The 21,961-nt window shown below is 53.7% G+C and overlaps 1 protein-coding gene across 1 annotated transcript in view; it reads left to right on the forward strand.

Annotated features, from left to right (window-relative positions):
* The window catches only part of ZNF407 (zinc finger protein 407), a 339,799-nt gene that overhangs the window by 236,669 nt on the left and 81,169 nt on the right, over positions 1-21,961 (forward strand). Inside the window, exon 8 of the mRNA XM_055126093.1 lies at positions 17,504-17,682. Within this exon, the coding sequence (XP_054982068.1) occupies positions 17,504-17,682 (179 nt within the window). The remainder of the gene's footprint in view (positions 1-17,503; positions 17,683-21,961) is intronic.

A 21,961-nucleotide genomic window follows, 5' to 3' on the forward strand; every position in this document is an offset into this window, starting at 1 on the left:
ACTGCACTTTGGGCAGAGACCGTGTTTCTTGTCCCCTGCTGAGGTGATCGCCCTAAAATAACTCCCCTGGTGAAGGCGAGCACTGTCCCAGCAGGCGCGGGGTGAGGCGGGGGCGGCGGGCGCAGCACTGAGAGGAGGCGTGTTTCGGAGATCTTGGTCCCTGCCTGGCTGCAGACCCCCTGAAGTCAGGCAGATTGTCAGGCGCGTGGAAGGCTCAGGCCGTGGAGGAGCATGATTCACGGCACCAACAGCATGATTTCACTAACAACAGTTTCACTCTCACTGACAACAAACAGTTGGAACTGTTCTTCTCATGTGTCAGTTTTTATCATTTCCTGAACCTTCTGTTGAGTCTGCTTTCACTGCTGAGCCAGTTTAAAATGTTTGAAAAAAAAAAAAAAAGATTTTTTTCACCAGGAGATGATAGCATTTAAAAATATACGAATATTTCTGCTGGTAGGGTCTAGAAGTGAAAGGTAGGACCTATCCAGGTCTGAATAAGGACTGAAAAGGACTGAAAAATGATCTGATGGTTAAGTTCAAGAAGATCGTCTTGGCTGCATGCTCTATAAAAATGCAAATACTCTTTCTTCCTTACTACGATGACAGTATCTTTCACGGGATAAGTACATCCAAGTATTGGGATTTCTATGGAATAAAATTCTCTAAGATGAACGAATATTTCCTATAAAGATGTAATCTCATTTCTTTTAATGGTGTATTTTAAAAATTTTTATCACTTAAAATACTGAATTATTTCATCTGCGTAACTTTTCAATAGATAAAAATTATTTCTTTATCATTTTAACGATTATTTAGAAGTGAGTCACTATGATTAGAAACTGAAATATTATTAAATTTTGTTGGAAAATATATTTTTTATTTTATAAATTGAAGATTAATGGAGAAATACTAGTAGTTATAATTATTCATGAAAAATGTGAATATAGATTTGTTTACAAAAGAATTTTATAATTGGTCCTTTGAACCTAGGGCTATTTTTCAAGTTTGCATTATTAATTTAGGCAATGACATCTCATTCTATTTAGATGTAAACATGTACCTCTTTCCTATGCTTTTACTGTCTAATATATCCCAGAGTCTAATCCATTACAAATCAGTATATTTCATCATTATTCCAAAACTTTTTCACCATTAATTACTATTCATTATAATTTCAAAGCCTACATTTAGATTCACCGCACACTGTCCTACCTTGCTATTCATGCAGCAAATTCTTTAGATTTGTTTTTCCATTAAAAAGGAAACAATAACATTTTTCTTTGTTTTTGTTTCCCCTTGTGATGGATTGCCATTTCTGTGTTAATGAGAGAAATAGAAATACCTTTAAGATGTTCTCTGAAGTATCCATTCTAATAATGCCACCTCATCACCCCGTGGAATTTGTATCAGACTGTCCCCTTTTTCCCGGTGACCCTGGCCTGCACGTCTGAAGTGAGTGCAGTGAAGCCTGCCTGGGTACAGCCCTTTCCTGCATGGAGCCCATCTGCGCGTTGGCGTACCCCATTGCTTGGGGAAACGACGAGCAATATGGAATAGTGAACCATTGTCATGCCACGGAACGAGTCCGGAACACGCATGAGCTGATGGGAGCAGTAAGGGCAGCCCAGAGAGGACGGCGGGCAGGGCCTCCGCCTGCTGGGTTCAGCCCCTGGCACCCCCCACAGCGCCCCCCACACTGCCGGGGCACAGCCACACAGGACGGCCAGGGAAGTCCTGCATTGCACGATCAGCGTCATTTCAGTAAACTGAGGAAACGGAAATGTCAAAGCCAGCGCTGACCACGTTCCTTTCTGGCGTTCCCGTTACTGATCTTGGCGTCACTTCGCTCCTCCCCGGGTCGGCTTCTGCCAGCGTTTTCCTCAGCGGCGTGTCGACCTGAGAAACGTCCGGCTCGACACACATGCCAATTTTTATTTTTATTTTTTTGCTGTTCTTTTTATTTCATTCCCTATTTTTATCTTTTTCTTTTTTAATTACTTGAAGCCATTGCCGCAAATAGCTGAGAAGTCAAACCCGCGTCTCTCGCGTCATGGGAAACGTTTGCTCTGTCCCGCTAAAGCTTGTACTCCGGTTTTGCCCTCACGCGATGGTTTCCTTGCGCCTTGGCCGCATGTCTGGTGGGTGTGATTAATCCACTTTAGCTCTGATGTCCAGAAGGGTTTCCTTTCCTCTTGCGCGAGGGGAGGCTCAGACCGTGGCGTTCCCGGAGCCTTCCCTCCTTTCGCCCCGGCGCTTCCCGAGCAGAGTGCTCAGTCATGCGGCGTCGAGTCACTTTCAGTGCCCGTGCAACTATGCTGTTCAATATTTCTGATACTCAGCGCCAGGGAGTTTCCTCACGTGGAAGTGGAGTAGGTAGGTAGGGAGGGTTGGAATTATGCACGTGTGTGTCCTGAAAGTTTTTTGTTGTTGTTAAAAAAAGTAACTTTAACTCGGTTGGATTTTATCTTCACTTTGTCTGATTCTGGGATCATTTTTAGGGTATTTCAAGAGAAACAACAGAAGAATTGTTGATGTAGAATTGTTGTTCCTTTCCGTGGCCCATACGTTCTGTATTTCCTTAGTGTCTGTAAAGCCCTCCGGGTGTCGCCCTGGTTAGGCCCCTGCGTGGCCTCTTGGAGCTTCTGCTGGTGGCGCCTAATTAGCTGGCAGGGCGGGCTGGGGAGGCCGTTAGGCCTTTGGCGTTCCCGCTCCCTGGGATCATTGTTCCCGCTCGCTGGGCTGGCGCAGCCCTCGGTGCGGAGCCTCGCTCCCAGGGCGCAGGTTCCTCCTCTGGGCTGATCTCTTCAGAGAGTTTCAATTTTCCTCTGATTTCCTGTGCAGGTCCGAGGCCGAACTGGGAGGAGCAGTGGCTAGCACCCGGGGGTTGGCCCTGGGTGGGCCTGGGGGCTCTGTGGTGGGCAGCCTGGTGCCGCCCGGCTCTGAGCCCGAGTTGCCCTAGCCCTGGGTGATATGGAAGTCTCCAGAAGTCATGGCGTACGCAGTGTGTAGACCTGCAGCCTCACTGCCGGAAAGAATCCACACCCGAAGCAGTTCACTGTGTCCCGAGCCCGGTCACATCAGGCGGGCTTTCGGGCAGCGACATAAAGAAGCCCTCAGAGAAAGACGGTCCCGTGGCCACGCCTGTGAGGCCGTGGCAGGGAGTGGTCCGGCGAGAGGAGGAAGAGAAGCGTCAGCCCTGCGCTCCCAGGGCGGGCGGGCACTGCCCCTCTGCCCGCGCCTGTCGCCCCCGCGGGCTCTGTCCTGGCCGGTGTGGGAGCGTTTGCGGGTCCTTCCCGCACGTGGCTCGTGGTGCTGCGGATTGGCAGGGTGGCAGGAGGGGCCGGGGAGGTCCCCCTCGGAGTCACTCCGTTCTCCTTTCAGTTATTCTGAATGATTATGACACTGAAATATAGGCAGAAATACTAAACTTTTCAAAACGTCTGCCTTTTATCAACTAAAAACCAAACAGTTTTTGAGCAAATAGTTCTATTCTCTGACCATTTTATTATGAATTTAAAAAGTCTCAAGTAGTCCTCATTGTGGTTTTGTTTTATAAATATCACCTTCTATGATATTTATGTCCACTATTATTTCATTGAGATTAGGTTGTTTTTTTTTTCATGCTTTTCTTTCCCACCCTCCAACACCTACCAGGCGTTCACAGATTTTTTTATTTCAGTTTGCCAGGTGACACATTGCATGGTATTTATATCAAGGCTTGCATAAATGCTAGTCTATTTTCATGTAACAAATTTTAAGGAAAATATTTCATAGACATAAAAATAAATAGATTCCATAGCATTAAAAATCATTACCCGGTTCAGATGTCTCTAAGAGGAAGAAAATGGAGAATACTTCTCTTTGTTTATCATTGCAAGTTGTTTTGTAGCAGAAATAGGCATTGAGATCACAGATTAATTAGGAGAGCCATTTTAACACAAAGTGACCATACATTCCCTCTGCTATCTCTCTAAGTACAATCTAGATAAACATGTTTATTTAACCTACTCTTGTTGAATCCCAAATCCAATCATTATAAAAGGACCAAAGCTATCTTTGGGGATGGTCTTTCTACAAGGAATTGCTATGGACAGTCCCTTGGGCGGTAGTTAGATATATCTGTATATATTGTGGTAGAAAGAAAGGCCTTAGAGATGAAAAAAATAGACAATATTTTTTTGGGCAATAGTGTCTTGCATAATAGGTTATTCCTCAGACACTAGCTATTATCACCCAACAAAGCACCTCACTGTGTAACTATCTATATCTGCGCCAGGAGCTCCTGCTTCCTCGCTCATTAGGAAAACAGTCTCGTGGCCAGGAGGGGCTGCGTGCAGGCTTGGAACACCGGGCCCCGCTCACTGCATCGCGGGGCTAGGTTTCCCCGCACAGACGGGCGCGGGGGGAAGTAGCAAAGCATGCCGACATGTCTTCCCAGTGCCTGGGACCAGGTGTCGAGCTCATGTAGTAGGCGACGGGATTAGCTATTACATTTTGTCTCCAGATTGTTTGTGCCTGTTCGCAAACACTGCCTCTTCGGGGCTGCTGAAAAGCTAATGGGAGCAGGAAAGAGAAAGGGGAAACCGTGGGGCATCTGGAAAGTGCAGGGGTGCCGGGCCGGTGTGCAGCCCGGCCGAGACCGGGCTCCCGTTAGGCAGGGAGGGGCCTCCGCTCAGGACAGGGGATTCCGTAGGCAGTTCTGGAACAAGAACAGCCGAGATCTCACTTTCTAGAAAATGCTGTTACGCCACCCCTTCCTGCGAGCTGGAAGTGGGTCGTTCTGAAAAGAACTGGCCCCGTATACCGTGTCCTGGTACCTCTGGCTGGCACCTCGCGGGTCCTCATCTTCCTCCCGCCCTGCCACTTTGCTGATTCTTTTGACACCCTTTTGTCTCTCAAGCCTGCTGGATGCCGTGGAGTACCTCTGACTGTGTTGGTTTTGAATATCTGACTTTTTAAAAAAATCAATATATTGTTTCTCTGTCTGCAGTTGTAACGTTTAGCCAGTGTGTGAAATGTCCTGAAACAAGAGTTTTCCTGTGGAGAGGAAATGTGTGGACATTTGAATGTGTTTAAACCTTCCCTTGGGAATGGAAGGGGGCTGACACATCATTAAAAGTTGTTTTGTTCTGAAAACCTGAAGAAGCTTTAATTTCAGTCAAAAGTAGTTCTGATCCTGTTGTCCACTCTAAATTGTGTTTCTCATTTCGTTCACTGTCATTCTCATTCGAGCCGGCGAGGGACGGGGCTACTGGGGGAGGCTGATGGGAAGCAGGAACCAGGCTGGACAGTCCAGCTTGTACCGCCCACAGGGGCGGGTGTTGGAGAAACCTGAGCAGGAGACTCACTGCGTCACCCGGACAGAGGGGGGGTGTCGGGCCCAAAGGGGCCCATCGCCCGGGGCTGGTGGCAGGAGGGCTCAGTCCTCGGGGCTGGGGCGGGTGCTGCTCGCTGGGCCTCTCGGCAGGAGGGAAAGCCCCGTGGCCGGCAGGCCTGGCGCTGAGGGTTGGACACGCCGTGGCCAGCCTGGTGTCCGTGGAAGCCGTGGGGCCGGCAGAGACGGGCTGAGCGGGGGGCTCCCCGGCCTGTGCTGCTCACGCCCAGAGGCGGCCCCTGGAAGCGCCGTGTCCGCACAGGCCCCGCGCAGGCGGCCAGCGGGCGCACCTGGGATCTGGGCTCCCACCCCTGGGTGGAGGGGCCTGGGCCTGGGCGGCAGTGGGACATGTGCGTGGCTGTGCACAGTGCGGGCGGGCCCCGCCTCCCTCCTCCTCTCCCTGCGCCAAGCTGTCGCGCCTCCTTTCACCTCTCCTGTGTTTTGAACCAAGGGAGAAAGGGTCTCTGATGTGGCTCCCCTGCCCGTGCCCGCTCCCCCCAGACGCACACCCCAGCCTGGGGCTTATTGTCCTCAGACGAGGAATCTCCACGAAGGGCATCGTTACTGTTCACCTGTGCCCGCGGCCCCTGCGCGCGCCCTAAGTGCAGCCTTTCAGATGTGACATCTTTTCTGGGCTTTCTTCTAAACAATTTTTGCTAATGTCGCGGGGTTTTCCTGCGAGCAGTAAATCTGGCCGGCCACTCGCGTGACATCATGAGCCAGCACCGCGCTCCTGGCCGTTTATTGTGATGACACGAGACTCCTGCGGAAATTTACAGCCCGCAGGACGCGTTTTCCTACCTTTTGTGTGTCTGACTCACTCCGAGTAATTATCAACCTGCTCTCCCAGTCACGGACGCGAGTTCCCAGGTCCTTGTGTGCCGGAACTGTGTTTGTTTTAGCTTGACCCTCCCTCCTCCAGACTCCCGGTTTCCTGCATCGCACCCTCGGCAGGAACTGTCCTAGCCAGGGGAATGTAATAATGAGGAGCATGTGGGTCTTGGCGTTGGTGTGAGACTCGCATGAACAGAGAAAGCCGATCTGTCTCCTCAGGGTGAGCAGGGGTGCGTGATTTGTTTTCCTGACTTAGGGTGCATTATCACTGCCGAGTGTCGCGTCAGCCACACGCAGCCCCTGAAGAACAGGACTACGCCTGGGCACTGCCCACCGCTGCCCGCTGTTTGCATTTCCTGCTCTTGGGATGGAGTTCCTGAGATTTCACTGCAGTTTTTGGTTTATAATGAAACAATTACAAATGAATAATTCCCCCAAGGCGGTCATGGCTGCCTCTTGGTTTTTGATTTTATCTTGCCTTTTCCAGCCTTTTTAAGGAAAAACATCATTTCCTTTGTTGAAATAGTTCAGTTTCATTCATCTTGTCACACATTATGTGCTGTTTCGGCTCTATACAAATGAAGCTGGTGGGAGGGTCGCCTGGGTGCCACCAGGTGTCATTATGGCCCTGGGGCAGCTTCCTGCTCCTCAGCTGACCCGCTTCCCCCACCTCCCCTCCCCACCCGCCCCGCAAGGAGCCAAAGACAGTTCGAGGGTGGCAGGATTGGGCACAGGTCTGCAGATAGATATTTGGGATCTTGCGTCCTTTAAGTGTCACCTTTGAAAAACGGTGTTGTGAAGGAAATTATCATGTAGTCCGAATTTTCATTCTTGTATTATATGTGTTTGTTTTTAACTATAGGTGTGTGCATGCACACACACACAGACACACACACACACACACACAAACACACACCTGCGCACACACACGTACACCCCTTTAACCAAACGGTCTTTACAGCATTCTGTGCTCTGATGGAAAAGAGATTCAAAGCAGGCTCCCAGTTTTATTTTTAAGGGTTTTTTTTTTTAAAGTTTAAAAGTGGAATATATGTTTTCTTTTGCTGTAAAAGCACAATCAAGGCACCATGATAAGTGAGTCAGTGTGTAAAAGTAAAACGGATTTTGCCTTCACTCACATGAGCTATAGAAGGAGGAAGCTTTATTGTCCCTGGGAAAGTGATAAGGCAGAGTAATTGTATATTATACTGTCCTGGAGCATCTGCCTGAAGACTGTCGGAGCAATTCATCTATCATGGGCGATACAGCACGTTTTGTCTTTTTGCTTGAACCCGTCCCCACTGCTGGCCTGCGCAGAGGTTTTGATAGGGCCTGCGCCTGGGCCGGGCGCACATTAATCAGACCCCTTGTTCAACACTCCAGCTGACATAATTACAACCTGCGCACAGCAGTTATTCAAGTCGAGTCCTTGTCACTCGTGGTGCGAAACTACACAGCTCCGATCCCGGAGGAGATTGCCTTATCACACAGAACAAGGGCTCACAGGAGTCGCGGAGAATAGAAATGGGAAAATGTCTTCCGGGAGTACTATATATTCCTTTAGAATAAGACATTTGAGAGACTTCCGAGGGACAAAGGGAAGCATTGTGTGCAGGGGCTGAGACGAACCAGTTATTTTGTTTAAATGAGCTGCGTGGAAAGTTTTTGTACAAATCAGTAGATTATTAAATCTGTTCCATGGCCGTCTCACCGGCCACTCTCCTCTTCCCTGTCTCCAAAGGACCCAGTAGTTTGAGGTCACCAAGGACCGGCGTGCTCCATGACGGTGCTCACCAGGGAAGGCACAGCAGCTCCCTCGCACAGGGACAGGGATTCCAGCCCCGCCAGCTCAGGGGGGCAGAGCTGGCATCTGTGCCGGCCGGAGAGAGGGGCCAGAAAGCCCCCCGGCCCCGGCCCTCGGTGTCCTTTGAGAATTGGCCGCCGCCTCCTGCCCTGACAGGCAGGGCACCCGCGCCTAGGCAGAGGTGCTGGCCGTGGAGGCCTGTCATCGTCCTCCGAAGCACCGTAGGCAGCACCCGTGAAGCCGCCTTCCAGCCGAGACGCTCTAGGCGACGGGAAGCGAACAGCCTTCGGGCGCGGTGGTGATCTCGCCCTGTCACCTTCAGCGGGGGTGGCTTCAGCCAGGAATGCTGCGCTAAGTGTTGTCCTGACAGACGCACACACGTCTGTATTTGTATTGGCTTTACTTGTAAAGTGACCCTCTTGGCCCGTGACTCACCAAGCCAGGGTTGGTCAGCGCCTCGCTCTGCCCTGGGCCCCTGCTGAGCTCTGTCCGTCCGTCTGTCCCTCGTCAGCCCTCGCGCAAGTGGGCCGATCTAATCGCGGGGCACCCAGCGGCTGGGCCAAGTTTCCTGTGTTCCACGGGCGTCAGGCCCAGTGCCCGCGCCCGGGGCCCGCCACTGCCCACCTTCCCGGTCTTCCGTCAGACCCTCTTCCTCCTCCCGGGGCTGCCCGTGCTGGCGGCATCTCACCGCGCCCGCCCTGCTCAGCAGCCCCGCCCGCCCGCCCGCCCACCCAGGAAAACGGGGGGCAGTGCAGGGGCCGCTGCCGGTTCTGGCAGAACAGTGGGGCAGCGCCACCGAGCAGAGACCCCGGCACCTGCCGGCTGGGTGGGCCTTCCCTGTCCCCTCTCGGAACCCCCCTGAGCGCCGCTCGCGGAGAGTGCGGGCGCAGAGCAGGACTCTGTGTCTCAGCCTTCACTGTCACAGCAGCTGACTCCAAAGAACGGGGGTTTCTGAGAAGCATAAAGACAGTGCTCTGACAGGAGTTACCTCTAACTCATGCGTCACTGAGGGGAAAGAGCCTGTGGGACAAGGCGACTGAGGAATTGTCCAGCTAATGTATTCTTTTGTAGAAAATATTCAAAAGGTTTTACCTTGTGGTTGCCAAATGGTCTACTTTATCTTAGTGAAAAACACAAACAATAATTTTGCCACAAATGTGCCGCTGTGTTTAGGAATCTCATCACTCTGCCCATCAGCGTCATTTCGCCTTTCGAGCATTGCTGTCGGAGATTCGGGGTCTTTGTGGCTTTTCCCGTAGTGGTCGGGGTGTGCCTCATTCTCCCCGTGTACTCGGCTCAACACTCCAACTGACACTCATCAGATCATTGGTAAAATGTTCCGTTTTAGGCAGAGAAATAAGAAATATCTCTGTCCTTGTAGCCTTCACCCCATTCTAAACTGAAAGAGCACTGTGGCCGGAGAGAGAGCGGGTGGGGTATTTGCTGGCAGCCACCCTGGGTTCAGCCCTGGCACCCCGATGGTCCCATGGGCATAGCCCAGAGTGACCCCAGAGTACAGCGGGTGTGGCCCCCCAAAGGTAAAATGTCAAATGAGCTAGAATCATCAGGCTCTCGCCGTGGGGTGCTGTCCTGGGGACAGAGGTGAAGGGCCGTCCCCGGTGTATTCCTTGAGCTGTGACCCAGGCCATGGTGTCCTCCAGTCTCGGGCCTCCCCCACCTGAGTCCGTTCCTTACGCCGCCCCTGCCCACCCCAGTTGAGCACACAGTACCCTGGTTTGAAGGAATGTTTCGTGTCTTAATTTCCATAAATCTTTGAGCAGATGATTCCTTGTTCGCCGTGGTCCATTTCTGTGAGGACGGAGCAGCCCTTCCCAAGGAGTTCTGAGGTTCGTCCCCGAGTGCAGTATTGACGGACTTACTCAAATACTCTCCAGAAGATTCTTTTAGAGACTTTTATTTAGAAGAATACACCTGGAACAAACAAACTGAATTGCACTTCTGAACATACCGGGGCAAGTAGTGTCCCATCCATTCCGGAATCTGCTGGTATCAGATGAGTTTTATTGCTTTTCTTGTGTAATCAGGAGCTGTTGCTACTCACCCGAGTGCCCTGCACTTCCCGCATGGTTGCTCTCAGTCTTCAGGAAGGGGCTGCTGGTCCCGACACCTGAGAGTGACTGGGGGCTTTGTTCTGGCTGTTCCCTACCTGTCCCTGGGCCGCCCTGCCCTCGCCCTCCTGAGCACACGGTTCCCCCTTGCGTCACTCTGTCCCCTCCGGAAATAGCCGCCTTGGCAGATGGGCCTTCCAGACCTTTGGAGTGGTTTCCTCTGCCCTTTCCAGGTCATCTTTGCTTTCCGTGGAGCTGTTTGCTTGCCTGGTTTTGCGGTGACTATGTGAGCCGATCCGGATCCGCTGGAGCCTGCAGGAAAGGAGTGTTCTGGTGCGAGCTTGTTTGTGGGCCAGAAGGGCGCATCCAGTCCACAGGAGGGTCTCGGACGCGCCTGGTGGTGACAGTCCCTGAAGGGCTCCAGGGAGCTTGCTTTATGGACCGCCAGTGTCCCCAGGATGATTGGCTGCCGGGGAACAACTGGAGACGCTCAAGGCACACGCCTCCCAGGAGTCACACCCGGTGGGCCTGCCGCCTCAGGGCTGAAGGTTCCCTGTGCCTTCCTGCACCTCCCCCTTTCTTGAATACTTGAGCAAATCAAGGATTTTATATAGAGTCATATTATATTTAGGGTCACACTTCCTTTGAGTATTTGTGACTTAGAGCCACTTAAATCTTTTAGTTACTTTTGCAATTATTTTTAAGGACAGCCATGTCATAGCTATATGGAATTTATTGTTGAGATTCCAGTCATCTAAGAGTTTAGCCCTCTCTTACGCTGTGCATGGACCCGGCCATATTTTAGCCCCACATTCAAATGTCATGTTCATCTGAAGTATTGCCCCAAGTTAGTGATCATAGTTTCATTCGACATAAGAATTTTCTGCACTTTGTTCTAAAGAAGACCTTTCCCATCTTAAGCTTTTCTGTTTAAGAATCACAGGTGTGTGTGGAAGTGTTCTTTGTGCCCAAGTGAACTGAGGCCCCAGGGTGTGCGCCCGAGACACCGCCCTGCTCTGCCCTGCCACACGCGCACACGGTCTGTTTCCGCCTGTGTGGCCGTGTCACGTGCACATCCGTGGCAGACAGTGGCTTTCCCCTGTGCACATGTATGGTGTGTATGTTCACATCCCGCTGCCGTTAGTGGGGGCAGTTCTTTGGCATCTTTCTCTGCTCACCTAACCCGTGGTCTCTGCCTCTCCGTCAGTCTGCGGTGGCATGCATATGGTTATGTACTGAGCATGCAGTTAATTTTATGATGCATTTGTAAAATTATAAACTATAAAAGACTTTGCTTTTTGAAATTAGTATTACCAACTGAATTCTTACATGCAAACACACGCATAGTGGACAGTTGGGGGCCTAAATCACTTCTGATTTTGCACCCTTTATTTGGATTTCAGTTTTAATTTTTCTGTTAGATACCGTGGACTGACACATTTTCTGTAGTTGAGTTCTAGGCACACCAGGTCCCAGCACCAGACCCACCTCCAGCACCCCCGGTCCTGCCCACCCCGGCCGCCTCTCTGACAGGCACGTTTCTCAACGTGGCGGGTGCGGTTGGGTCCCACTGTCAGCGTCTCGGGCTCGTCGGCTGGACGGAGACCCCCTCTCCTCCACACGCCACAATCCTCACATCGCTCTGCCTGCGCCTCAGTCACAGCGCCGTCATCCGTCTCACGATTTCCTGTCAGACGTTCTCAGAGCGGCGTGTGGCCCGCAGGATACCGAGCGAGGCTGCAGTAAGGTCACCGGCTCACGCCTGAGCATCACCTCGGAAATCGGGACTTTCCGTAGAGGGGCCCTGAGAGGGGTGGGTGGGAAGGTGAGTCGAGTGGGTAGCGGGGGCGTCCGAGCACGGATGGCTTCACAGTGCCCAGGGCAGCCTGTGCCCGGGGCGGTTTTACTCAGGGTCAGGGACTCGAGCATGTCCCTCCTGTACTGCCCACCCTGCGGGGCCTTGTCTGAGAGGGAGCAGCGCCGCCCTGTGAGGGACCCCTCGGCCCTCCCCAGGACGCCGAGCAGCAGGTCTTCACTTCCTGGCCCACGTCTTGCACAGCTGCTCGCCACGGTAACTCACTCCTCTGGCTCGGGGCGAGCAGCTCCCGGGGGCCGCATGAGCTCCCAGCACCCCCCACGGTGACCCCCATCTCCAGCCTCGAGGCGGGAATGTTCAGGACGTGGCACTGGGAGCTGCTCAGCCGTCAGACAGATAGCAGAGCCAAGCCTGAGACTTGCCGTTTTGCACTTGAAGTAAAAGAATTAGTGAACACCATAGGAACATAATGGAAAAGAGAAAAGCCCCCTGCCCCCCCATGTCGTAAGCCAGGTCCAGAGAGAAAGATAGGGGCAGTCCTAGCTGCGCTGTTCTACAGGTTTGGTCCCCACGACTGGGAGACGGTGGCCGCCTGCAGGAGGAGCAGCCCGGGAGAAGGCCAGGCCAGGCCAGGCAGTTCGTTGGCCTCTCAGTATTGGAGGTGCTTAGTGTGAGAGAGAGCCATTGATTGTTTTTTCTTAATTAAAGGTAGAAAGGCCGGTGTGTGAGAACTTTTCATCTGCCACATTGGCAAAAAGTTGGAAGCTGGTTACCACACTCCGTTGGCGGAATATTCAGAAACAGACTCTCAAGCACTGTTGCTGGAAGTGTGCAGCACTGCTCTGGGGGCTGTTTGGCAGAATTCACCCGCATTACACGAGCATATGCCCCCTGGCATGTGACGCTATTCCGCTTGGCATCGTGACGTCTCGTGGCATCCCGAGAAAGGGAAAGTGGTTCACAGAGATGCGTTCCGGCCTTGTATGCGCTAGCAGAGGGTCGGGGTGACCTCCGTGCCCGTCACTCCAGCCCAGTTAGAGCCGGTGCGGGCCTGGGGCCGGGACACAGCCCCCTGATCAGAACCGTGAGCCAGGAGGAGAGGCGGGACCAGGCAGGGAGGCCGGGCCTGTGGTGCTGACCACTCAGCTGCCTGTCGGTCACGTGGCAGGGTGAGGGTCAGGGCCTCGGTCAGAGGAGGCAGGACTGGCCGTGGACCACGTCTCAGGAAAGGGGCTCTTCTCCCTGACGCTCAGCTGGCCTTGCACATGGTACCCACCGGGGTGGGGCCGTGGGGTCTGGACGATGCCCATTGATGGCCTTTCGAGTCCCAGAATACATGGAAAACATTGTTCAGACGCTTCTGTCCTTTCCCTTCTCCGTGACCGAATAACGGAATAATTCAGCTCCTGCGCCTAGGGTGAATGTACAGTACTGGGGTTTCGAGGCTCTCACTCTCTGCTCTTGACATAATTTTTGGAGGCGTCTTAGTGCTTGCAGGGTTTCTTTCTCTTTTTATTTTGGTGTCATTTTGCTTTTTGGACTAAGCCCCGCAGTGCTCAGGGCTCCTGGCTCTGTGCGGGGGTCACTCCTGGTGGTGGCAGCCTACCTGGGTGCTCATCCGGCCCAGCATTCCTGTCAGAAATGATACACCGACTTTGAACCCAGTCAGGTGTCATTCACGCCAAAGTCTTTCCCGAAGAAGCGCGTGTGAGTCGCATCCCGGGGGCACGGGGGCTCTGCTGGCTGGGGGCGGGAGGGTGCAGAGCTGGGAGTGGGCGCGCAGGCGTGGGAGTTACCCTGTCTGAGGAGAGAGACGTGGAGCTCGTGATGCCGTGACTCACTCCTGCTGTGCCTCAGACAAGACTCTGGAACGTGAGCATCCTCCAGCCCTGCCCCCGCAGCCGGCCACCTCCTCTCCCCACCGCACGCTCAGCCCCCAGACTGCGCCGCGGGAAGGGCGTCGGGGACCGTCTCTCCTCAGTCAGTGCCCGCTCAGCTCCCTGTGGGGTGGGGTATTCACTGGGGGTCCCGCTCACTGCCCGGAACCGGTTCCGTTTGTATTGTATTTGCAGCCCAGCGCCCCATGCCCCCCCAACACACGCTCTTCCCACCTTCCCACCAGGGATCTGGGCCGCAGGTGATTTCCGGAGCTTCTGCCCATCTCCTGCCGGTGGGTCCATCATCCAGGAATCACCACTTTGGCTCGGCCTCTTCCACTAAGTTCCCAGGGTCAGAGAGCACTGGAGAGCGTGTCGGCACCTTAGTCCTTCATGTGCAGTGCTTCTCTGTCGTGCCTCTCTAGACGGGTGCCAGCCCGTGGGGATGGAGATTGGGAGCCGCTGGCCTGTTGCCTGTTGCCCGTGACGGGCGGGCGTGCCAGAGCCAGACACGGTGCCCGCAGGGAGCCCTGGGAACTGTCGGGTGAGCAGCAGAAGCCGAGTTTTCAGTCGCTGAGAAAAATCCAGCCGAGATTTTGCTAGTCCTTGCATTGATATGAACGGAACTTTGGGAGGATTGCCAGCGTAATTTAAAATCTCCCGATTGTGAACGGGAGGCAAAAGGAATAGCTCCTTTCTTGAAGCTTATTCCCAGGCTGGAGAGACTGCTCCGCCGCTCACTCCCGACGTCGTACGCCGAGTGGTTTACCGGGCGCGTGTCTTGGCAGTGCGGGTGTGCGGGCCAGCGCCTGCCCCGTGTGCCCGTGTATGCTCAGCTTTAAGCGCCATGGGCAGAGGACTCGCGCTCAGATTAGGAAGGTGAGGATTGGAAATCTCGTGATTTTGTAGGCGTGAAGGGCTCCTTTTGTATTGATATTTTTAAGTTTGATGTAGGATGACATTTCATGAAGAAGGGCAGGTAACATGCAAATACACTAATACCTATAAAAACAAAATAACTATTTTTTGTTGCTATCATTGTTTTTTTCCTTGTTTACTTGTTTTCAATGTGTATAAAACAAAGAATTTTAAATATGTGCACACGTGTTTTAGGTCTGTACATTATAAAAATTGTTCATACAGACAGTGTAGGTGAAATCATGTATCATTTTCTAGATATGTGTGAGTTAGCCCTCGATTTCTTTTAAAAGTCATGTTCCAGGGGCCGGAGCGATAGCACAGCGGGTAGGGTGTTTGCCTTGCACGCGGCCGACCCGGGTTCGATTCCCAGCATCCCATATGGTCCCCTGAGCACCGCCAGGGGTAATTCCTAAGAGCAGAGCCAGGATTAACCCCTGTGCATTGCCAGGTGTAACCCAAAAAGCAAAAAAAAAAAAAAAGTCATGTTCCATATTTCTTTCTTATTCAAATCTATATTTTTTAACAAAAGAGAGACCTCTTACCTCTCTCAATCCTCCCCCAACTTACTTGCTTGAGTAATTTCCTCATTTTTAGATTCTACACACTAGTAGCAAAACTTTGTTTGCTTTCAGTGTGCCGTCCTCAGAAGCTGGTTGGTCGTGTTCTCAGAGCCGCGTCTTTCCTCTTCCCCTGGAGACGAGGCTGCGTCGCTGCTGTTTTTCTCCGTGTAAATGTGCACGCTAGGTGGAGCGGCGCGTAGTGGGGTCGCCTCCCTCCCTGCAGATGGGCGCCCGCAGGGTCTCGCCGAGCAGTCTCTGCCATGCGGAGATAATGTAGGTGCCCGTGCAGGCCCCGCCAGAGCCGCGCTAATTACATGCAGCGGGGCCTGTTGTTCTCTCCCCAGTGTCGGTAAACAGCGTTGATTTGGGGCCGTCTGCAGCTCCCTGGGGACCCAGGGGGAGGGCTGTAGGGTAAGGGGGTGGAGCCGTCGCCCAGCTGGTGGGGGATTCAGGATGTTCCTCCTGGCCCTGGCCCCAGAGTGGACGTTTCTGCCTCTGCCTCCAGCCTCCCGTGCCTCTTCTGTCAGGCGGGCAGGGAACATCTCCCGTGTCAGACACCCTCAGCCCTGGCCTTGTCCTTTCACGGAAGGGATGTGCGGGTCCTTGCTGTGTCAGCCGGGCAGGGAAGGGCTGTTGCTTACCTGGAAACCCCCTGCTTAGGGGCCGGAAACCCCATTCCGTTCTGTTGTAAGCAGCGCCAGCCCCGCACCATGGATGTTCTTGCTCCGGGCGGTCCATGGCCAGCCAGGGTGGACAGGCCGAGCCCCGCCTGAGCCACGCAGCTCTCGAGGCATTGCGTCTCAGAGCAGTGAGCCGCAGCGAGTCACCGTGAAGGCAGGGGTGAGGAGAGAGGGCCTTCGCTGCGTGTGGCCCTCGTGGCCTCCTTTGCACTTAGTCCAGGGTGTGAGGGCCTCACCCAGAGCCTCACAGCCTGAGCCCATGCCAGCGGCCCTCTGCAAAGTCCCCTGGACTCTGATCTTTAAAACCAGGAGATGCTGATGTTTTTCACTCCAAGTTGAGAGTGTAGGTGTTGGCTGAACAGGCGTTGTAATGTGTTCAGCTGAGTAGAAGTGGACAGCACAGTGTCCAGAGTGTGGTGACTGACAGTGTGGTGACCCACTTGCGGTGTGATGATCAGATAGTGTGGGGTTCTGCAGTGTGGTGGCCCTACCTCGTGGTGGCCTTACCATGTGCTGACCCTTCCATGTGGTGACCCTGCCGTGTGGTGACCCTCTGTGTGGTGATTCTGCCGCATGGTGACCCTGCCGTGTGGTGACCCTCTGTGTGGTGATTCTGCTGCATGGTGACCCTGCCGTGTGGTGATCCTGCCATGTGGTGACCCTTTGTGTGGTGACCCTTTGTGTGGTGACCCTGCCGCATGGTGACCCTGCCGTGTGGTGATCCTGCCATGTGGTGACCCTTTGGTGACCCTGCCGTGTGGTGACCCTCTGTGTGGTGATTCTGCCGTGTGGTGACCCTGCCGTGTGGTGATCCTGCCGTGTGGTGACCCTGCTGTGTGGTGACCTTCTGTGTGGTGACCCTCTGTGTGGTGACCCCTCTGTGTGGTGACCCTGCTGTGTGGTGACCCTGCCGTGTGGTGACCCTGCCGGGTGACCCCACAGAGGGCCAGGCAGTGGGGGTGAACCAGACTTGGCTCTTGGGCCTGGCCTGTGTGTGGGCCCCTGTGAGGTGTCAGCCCACGACTGCCCAGTGCCTCGGGTTTGGCTCTTGGTGTGGCTTCAGGGAGTGACATTCCTTGTGGCACACAGCTGCCTGGCTCTGGTTTGTTCCTTTCTCACACCAGGCACGCGTGCTGTGAGTGAGGGGTCTCCAGGAGCGCGCACTGCAGGGCATTTGGAGCTGGGCTGAGCATGTCCACTGCTGGCCTTTGTTCTGTAGGGGCCTCAGGAGACCGTGTGACCCTATTGGGGGCCTTTGCTGTACCCACCGACTCACTGTTCTCCACTCGTGAGCGAGCAGGGCTGGGAGGTTGTCCCCCCCACAAGGGACTCAGGCTGCCCGGTCCCCTCCCCACTCACCGTCTGTGCAGGCCTCAGCCTACGTGCCTGTCCCCAGGGACCGCCCTGGGCTCCAGGTGCCGCAGGACTGGCTGGGAAGTCGAGTCAGCAAGCCTGGAAGTGGCTGTGTGCAGACGAGCAAGTGGGCAACAGGGCCGCCCCTCTGGGACTCAGAGCCAGTGCTCTTTGCTGGGGGGACCTCACTTTGGCTTCTTCTCGCCCCTCAGGTCCAACTGTGCCGAGAACATCCGCAAGCACATTCTGCACACGGGCAAGCATGAGGGCGTCAGGATGTACAACTGCCCCAAGTGCGACTACGGCACCAACGTCCCCGTGGAGTTCCGCAACCACCTGAAGGAGCAGCACCCCGACATCGAGAACCCTGACCTGGCCTACCTGCACGCAGGTAAGGCTCGCGGTGCCGCCGGGTCCCGTGCTCGGCCGGATGGGGGCCCGCGGCCACAGCTGCACCCTGGCCTGCTCAGGCCAACCAGCCCGCCCATCGTGCTCAGGCGTGTTTGGCGCCCGGTGGTCTTCACTCTGGCATCGGGTTCTGACCAGTACTCTGTTTCCTTTGCTCAAAACCACATTTGCGATTTGCAGCATCAGCCCCGTTCCCTTGCGGCAAACACACAGCACGGCCGGGGGTGTGTGAGCATGGGGGCGCCTGGCCTGGCCGAGTCCTGTCAGTGCTGGATGCTGGCGCGGGCCTGGCAGAGGTGCTGGCGGTGCGGCAGCTGGGAGAGGGCCGGGTCCTACAGGGGATGCTCAGTTGTGCCGGTCGTGCTCCTGCTCTCGGCGTCCGGGACGGCCCTAGCCCTCCCCTCACCGCTCTCGAACATTCCTCCGAGATCCAGAGCGCCGGCTCTGGTGTGTGCCCGCTTGGGGCTGACTCGCCGTGACTCCTTCCGACCTTGCAGCAGGTGTCACGAGGGCCCCGTCCTCAGTGCCCTGGGCCCGGATCTGCCTCTCGGCCCTCGTGCCGGGGGAATCCCACAGCCCCTGCTTAGCGGACTCGGTACGTGCTGCTTTAAAGGAGAGGTGGGCTGAGAGCAGCAGAGCCCTTCTGCGCCTGGCCCGTCTGTGCCCGCCCGCCAGGCTCCCGGGAACCTACCAGCAGCCGCAGACGGGGCTGCAGCCGAGGGCACGGCGGGGCTCAGGGCGTGGGGTGGAGGTGCCCGAGAGTCCTGAGAGGTCACGGTCCAGCTGCAGGGCTGTCCTGGGCCGAGCTCTGCCCCTGGGCGTCGGCGTCCTGCAGGCCACGTGGCTCCAGCCCCACCCTCGGATGGGGGCCTGGACCCTGCTCCCATGGCCCGATCCCTTGTCAGACCGAGGCCCCTGTTCCCGGGGGCCGTGCAGAGGAGGGGGGCCTCCCCGGCGCCGTGGACGGGGCCTCTACTACGGCGTCCGTCTGTGCCGCATCCTTTTGCCCGGCCGTCTGTAAGGACCAGAGAAATGATTTTATTGCCATTTTCCACTTCATACTCCAGAGAATTAAGGGTATTTGTGAGCTTTAATTTTGATTACAGCTGTATTTGGAAAATAAGATAAAAGTGGTTATTTATTTTTTAATAGTAATTTGTTTAGAAATGTAATTGATTTCCAGGTAGTCTGGGATTTTCTAGTTATGCAGTTATTTTTGTTAACTGTTGAAATGGTAATAGAAATTGATTTCTAGCTTAAACCTACTGTGCTCACAGAATATAATCTGAATTATTTTATTCCTTGGAAATTTGTTTAGGCTTATACACTACCTATTGTGAGTTTTGGTAAATATTTGAACATATTGCAAGGGAATGTAAATGCTTGGATTGTTTGTGAACTGTAAGTTAAGATGGTCTACGAGCTTAGTGAATCTGTGGTGCTGGTTATTAGCAGTATGTTCAAGTTGCCCACGTGATGTGCATTTGTCTGCTTTTCTTAGTAATCCTATTTATCTGGGCTCTTCATATTTTGAAGATGTGTCAGCAGCTACCCAGAACCTTCAGGTTGCTTTTCTCGTGTACTCAGCTGTGACGGAGGGCCTCTGTCCACTCTGGCTTTGAAAGGGCCCTCGTTAGCTCTGGCCGTGGCACCGCCCAGGTCCTTCCCTGACCAGGGTCCCTGTCACGCTCGCACTTCCTGTGGTCACGATGTGCTCAGCAGAGCGGTTGGGTGTGGGCACACGCAGGCCATGAGAGCAGGGACCCCTGAGTGGAGAGACAGTGGGTGGGCTCCGCCAGTGGCCGAGGCGGGCATGCAGACCTCCAGCACCAGCGAGACGGGCTCTTGTTGAGACTGAGATGGAGCTGGACCCGGGCAGACGAACCCTCAACTCGAGGGCATCCATTTCTCTGTATACTTAAAAAAAAACCCAAAAAAACAAAAGTGGGGTTTCCCCTCTGCAGATTCATCCTGGGCTGACCAGGATCCGCTGTGGCCACTTTGCAGTCACATTAATCTTCTGAGATTCACGTCACACTGAAAGTGGTGAGGATTCTTGGCCGTTCCTGTTTGCTTCTGTTCCGGCAGCCTATTTCACTCTGAAGCTCCCGCATGGGCGGCCCAGGAGCCGACCCGTCCGCACGTCCAGTGACGCCTGCCCCATCCCAGGTGGTGGCGGCCCAGCCGCCGAGAGCTGATACTGGGGAAAACGAGGTGGGTTGGCCAGGGTCTGACCACTGGGCACCTCAGTAGGCTCCTGAGGGCCGGGGTGTGGCCTCGGTCTTCACCAGAGCCGCTGAGTGGGGTGATGCTCGCCGTGTCCCCTTCCCCGGGAAGACGGGGCTCAAGCGTAGACGTGATTCCCGTTATTTTCCCTCTGCCGTCTTTTTTTTTTTTAAACCATTTTAAAATGATATGATTTGCATTTTTCTTTATACATCAGGCTTGATAATTTTTAACCGCTCATGAGATTATTACCCAGAGTGTATGCTTGCCCTGGGATCCATCGTATTCTTAACAGAAATTTGGGTTTCATATTTTTCTCTCAGATAATCAAATTTGTGATTCCTGATAACACAAATTATTTTAACTGCATTGTATAACATGTGCCTTTCACCCAGGCAAAAGAGTAGGAATTTGGAAGTTTGACTCTTATCAGAACTCCAAATCCTTTTTCTTTTTAATGGTAACTAATTCAGTACCATTTAAAGTATTCTTAACTGATTCCTTAATTCTCTCCAAGTGCTTTATACTTTATACTTAGGCAGATTAAATTTCACATTCCACCTCTGAGCCCATTTGCTTAATCTCTCCCGGTTCAGATAAAACGGGGATAGCCTTTTGTACCTTCCCATCCCTCTCATTTAGCGGTATATTCAAATTTCCGAGTATAAAGGAGGCTCTTCATCATGAATTAAGAAGCATTAGCGCTCTGCTCTCCGGAGCTCTGAGAATGGCGTCTTCTCCCACACTTTGGGGCCCTCTATTTTTAACCCCACTCCTTTCAGTCCCTTTTGTTAGCGGGATGGTCTGACATATGTCCTGACATTTTGTACAATAATTCATTTTATGAAAAGGTCCAAAAATCTCAGAAAATCCTGACAGTTTCTCATTGGTGCTCTCGCTTACATAAACCAATTATTACTTCAACCTAAAAAGGAACAAAATTTTTTTCTGACATGATTGCCTTTGGTAAACCCATGCTGACTCACTCCTATTAAATTGTACTTCTCCAGATGTATCATTAAGCTCATCCATAAGTATCATCTCAAATTTATTTCCTAATATAGATGTTAGATTTACAGCTCTATAATTTTCAGCTTCTCCCTCTTTCTTTTTAACCTTCAGACTAGATTCCTTGTTTTCGAGTCTCCTGCTACTCCACTACTAACAAAAGACTTCCTAAAATAATTAACAGCGAGACCGTTTGATTCTTGAACCTCAGACATCATCCACGGTTAATCTGCTCTCTTCCCTAGCTGCAGGGAGATGTCTTTGTTCCTCCCAAGCCGTCCTACAGACCCTTGCGTCCCCAGTGTCCGAGCAGGCGCCAACAGTTGCGTTTTTGGTAACTGCCCTTTCTTCCTGCTTTTTCTCACTCCCCCTGTGAGGACTGACTGAGAGCCAGCTTGATCCCGCTGCGAGTCAGGGGGGCGTCACGGCGGCTCGGTGTTTTCCCAGCCGCTGTTCAGTCCCAGTTGCCGCCGGTCCCCGGGTTTGTGTGAGTTTAGCAAGACCTTGCCGTGTTCCTCGGCTCAGCCCACACCGAACTCACCGTTTCTCTCTCATTCGCTCATGTACGCAGATGGGCTCTGCGAGCCCTTTCACTGGGGCGCTCTGAAGTGTGTCCCGGCATCAGCCTGAGGATGCTGCTTACTTTCCCTCAGCAGCCGCCAGGGTCTGCCGTCGCGTCTCCCGGGGCCGGTGAGGAACTGGACTGGCCCTGGACGCTGCGCCCTTCTCTCGCAGCTGGCCGGGCTCAGCGCTAGGCCATGGTGCTGGAGAGCTCGGCCCTCACACGCTGCCTCTCGAGCGCCAACCCCCGGGCCATGGCCCCCGCACCATCCCCTCCCGTGGGTGCTGCTCCGGGCCAGGAGGTTTGAGAGTGGGTCATTAACTGAGCGGGCAGCCGAGTCCCGTGCCCATTGCCTTCGTGACTTTCCCGCCCCGTAATCCTCTGTGCACGGGAGCTGCAGGAAACCGGCAGCCGTGGGTTCCTCAGAAGTCGGTTCTCTCAGAGACCGCGTGGTCAGCAAACACGT

This window comes from Sorex araneus, chromosome 2, assembly GCF_027595985.1.
Source record: "Sorex araneus isolate mSorAra2 chromosome 2, mSorAra2.pri, whole genome shotgun sequence".
NCBI classification, from domain to species: Eukaryota; Metazoa; Chordata; class Mammalia; order Eulipotyphla; family Soricidae; genus Sorex; species Sorex araneus.